At 35.8% G+C, this 3,076-nt stretch overlaps 1 protein-coding gene across 1 annotated transcript in view; it reads left to right on the top strand.

The window, feature by feature from the left end:
* The window catches only part of CCT4 (chaperonin containing TCP1, subunit 4 (delta)), a 30,698-nt gene that overhangs the window by 20,723 nt on the left and 6,899 nt on the right, over positions 1-3,076 (top strand). Inside the window, exons 6-9 of the mRNA XM_011941838.1 lie at positions 821-867; positions 1,122-1,243; positions 1,587-1,719; positions 2,398-2,537. Of these exons, the coding sequence (XP_011797228.1) occupies positions 821-867; positions 1,122-1,243; positions 1,587-1,719; positions 2,398-2,537 (442 nt within the window). The remainder of the gene's footprint in view (positions 1-820; positions 868-1,121; positions 1,244-1,586; positions 1,720-2,397; positions 2,538-3,076) is intronic.

Below are 3,076 nucleotides of genomic sequence, written 5' to 3'. Positions count from 1 at the left end.
AAAAAAAAAAAAAAAAGAAAGAAACCTTTTCCTCTGCCAAATCAGAAAGACTGCCATAGGTCTCTGGCAGTATAGCTAATTTTTATTGAATACTTAATATGGTGGGCATTGTGATAAGTTTTTTACATTTATTGTCCTCTTCAAGGTCCTCAGTCATATCCCCATTTTATAGATGAAGAGAGTAGATCTAGAGAAGTAACTTATCCAGGACCGCTAACAGAAAGAGCTGAGATTGGAACCCAGGACAGGCTGCTTATCATGGTCCATCCCTTAACTAATACATATGCTGCTTTTCTTATTTACCAAACTTAAAGCAGTGTTGTACTTTTAAATTTCTGTGGAATTCATGTCACTTGTTTTCTGTAATGTCTTGTGTTTATCCCGTCCTTTCCCTAATCCTTTTTCCTTTTAAAAATCAGTATTAAGTCCATACATTGATTTTGTTTGAATGTTAGATGGTGTTAGGGACACTAAGTGATACTGTTGGATGTCCCCAGAACTGATATAGATAGTATAATGTAATGGTTACAAGCACTAGTCATTGAGTAACGTAATGGTTACAAGCACTAGTCATTGAGTCTAGACTGCTTGTGTTTGTTCAGTGCTGACTTCACCACTTAACTACGCTGTTAGTTTGGCCAAATGACTTAACCTCTTGGCTTCAGTTTCTCCATCTGAAGATTGAATGAGTTAATATGTAAAGTTCTGAGACCACTGCCTGGCATATGTTAAGTGATTGATAAATGTTAGCAATTTTTATGAACCCCTCATCAGGAATGTACATACATAACATTGATGCCTCATCACACATTGATTTTAGATAAGAAATATTCACGTAAAATTAAATTTATGCTTTTTGGATTTCCTGTAAAACTTTGATATTCTATAGTCCTGGCTATTATATTAATAAAAGAAAAAAGCAAGCATACATGTTTTTATTTTGTGCCCCTGGTGACAACCTGAATGGAAAAGACAGTTTATGGACTGTCTTCTTATGGGTGTTTCCCTCTTCGCACGCACACCCTACCGCAAAAATTATTAGAGCCCTTAAGTATATTTGTCATTGAAAAATTAGGACTTTTTCTACTGTGAAGGTAACTTTTTTTTTTTAATAATTCTAGGTTGTTTCTCAGTATTCAAGTCTGCTTTCTCCAATGAGTGTAAATGCAGTGATGAAAGTGATTGACCCAGCCACAGCCACCAGTGTAGATCTTAGAGATATTAAAATAGTTAAGAAGCTTGGGTAAGCATCTCTAATTGCAATTTGAAAAAAAATTTGAAAATGAGCATAAGATTGCCAAAAATAAATAAGTTACGAACACCTAGATGAAGGTCACAAAGCTCTCTTTTCTCTTTTTGGTTTTGTTTTCATGAGAACTTGTATTAGTAAGGGGATCTCAAGATTTTGTTTATATTACTTTATGATAATAAGACAGCAGTGGATCAAAGAGATCCAGTAATGGGGCAGTAGTAAATGTGAGGCTGAATCACATTTTATTGGACTGATGACTTTTAATCTGTTAACAGTCTATTAAATGTACAGATGTCCACTCCCTCTTAACTACCCCTTTTTGTTTTTTTCTTAGTGGGACAATTGATGACTGTGAGTTGGTGGAAGGGCTGGTTCTCACCCAAAAAGTATCAAATTCTGGCATAACCAGAGTTGAAAAGGCCAAGATTGGGCTTATTCAGTTTTGCTTATCTGCTCCCAAAACAGATGTAAGTAGAATCCAAATGAAATTGGTTCTGTGTTTACCTTTTTAATAACTCAGGCATTTCTTTATTAAAAATAGAAAATACTTCTAGTGATTTAAAGCATAGATCTCAAAAGAATTACTAGAATTGAGACAAAAATAGAAATTGTTGGTGCTACAAGTGACAAGTCTATATTGTCAGTTTGGATATTGAGATTGAGAACTAGCTGATTGCAGCGATGCCTGTAGTCCCAGCTCCTCGGGAAATTTAAGCAGAAAAATTGCTTGAACCTAGGAGTTTGAGGCTGCAGTGTGCTATTCCATCACCTGTGAATAGTCCCTGCACTCCACTGCAGCCAGGGCAACATAGTGGGACCCCATCTTTTCATCGTTGTTAATTTGCAAATGCACACAGATTAGAGAGGGACTCCGTCTTTTAGAAACAACTAGGGTACCCACTTTATATTTTTTGGTTATAAAAAATGTACTTGCAAAAAAGTAAGATGCCAGTGTATTTAGTTGCAAGTAAGACTGAAGTTTGGGGTATGTATCTTATCCAGACTCTTTTCTATGCATGTCTGTATAATTTATTGCTTGGTATAGTTTTGGTTGAATCTATACAGTACATAGTATTTTCACTTAAAATTCTACTTTTAAACTTAAAATATCTTACAATGCAAATTATGATGTTTTTTCTAAACAGATGGATAATCAAATAGTGGTTTCTGACTATGCCCAGATGGACCGAGTGCTGCGAGAAGAGAGAGCCTATATTTTAAATTTAGTGAAGCAAATTAAAAAAACAGGATGTAATGTCCTTCTCATACAGAAGTCTATTCTAAGGTGTGGGACAATTTATTTTGTTCATCCCTTAATGATAATTTTGAATTTCCACTAGCAGTTTATTTTTTCTGATAAAATATTTGATTTAATCACTTACTCTAAATTCGTATTTTTTAAGGGACACCTCTTAGGTGAAACGAAATAGAGAATTTTTATTTTAAAAGCACAGAGATAAAATGTTAGGCCTCAATATTGTACTATCATTTGCTCAGACCAAGGGAAAAAATGGTGTAAGTTCAGTTAAGATGTCTAGGAAAAGCACTTTAAAGAAATACATGACTTGTAAATTTAAAACAATAAAGGTGTAATTTTGTTTTTTTGTTTTTTGTTTGTTTGAGACGGAGGCTCGCCTGTGGCCCAGGCTGGAGTGCAGTGGCGTGGTGTTGGCTGACTGCAAGCTCCGCCTCCCGAGTTCACGCCATTCTCCTGCCTCAGCCTCCAGAGTAGCTGGGACTACAGGTGCCTGCCACCATGCCCGGCTAGTTTTTTTGTATTTTTTCAGTAGAGACAGGGTTTCACCGTGTTAGCCAGGGTGGTGT

This window comes from Colobus angolensis, unplaced genomic scaffold (genome assembly GCF_000951035.1).
Source record: "Colobus angolensis palliatus isolate OR3802 unplaced genomic scaffold, Cang.pa_1.0 Scaffold201, whole genome shotgun sequence".
In the NCBI taxonomy this organism is placed as follows: domain Eukaryota; kingdom Metazoa; phylum Chordata; class Mammalia; order Primates; family Cercopithecidae; genus Colobus; species Colobus angolensis.
Note: the sequence above shows the minus strand (reverse complement) of the source record. Positions and strands in the feature narration are given on the sequence as shown.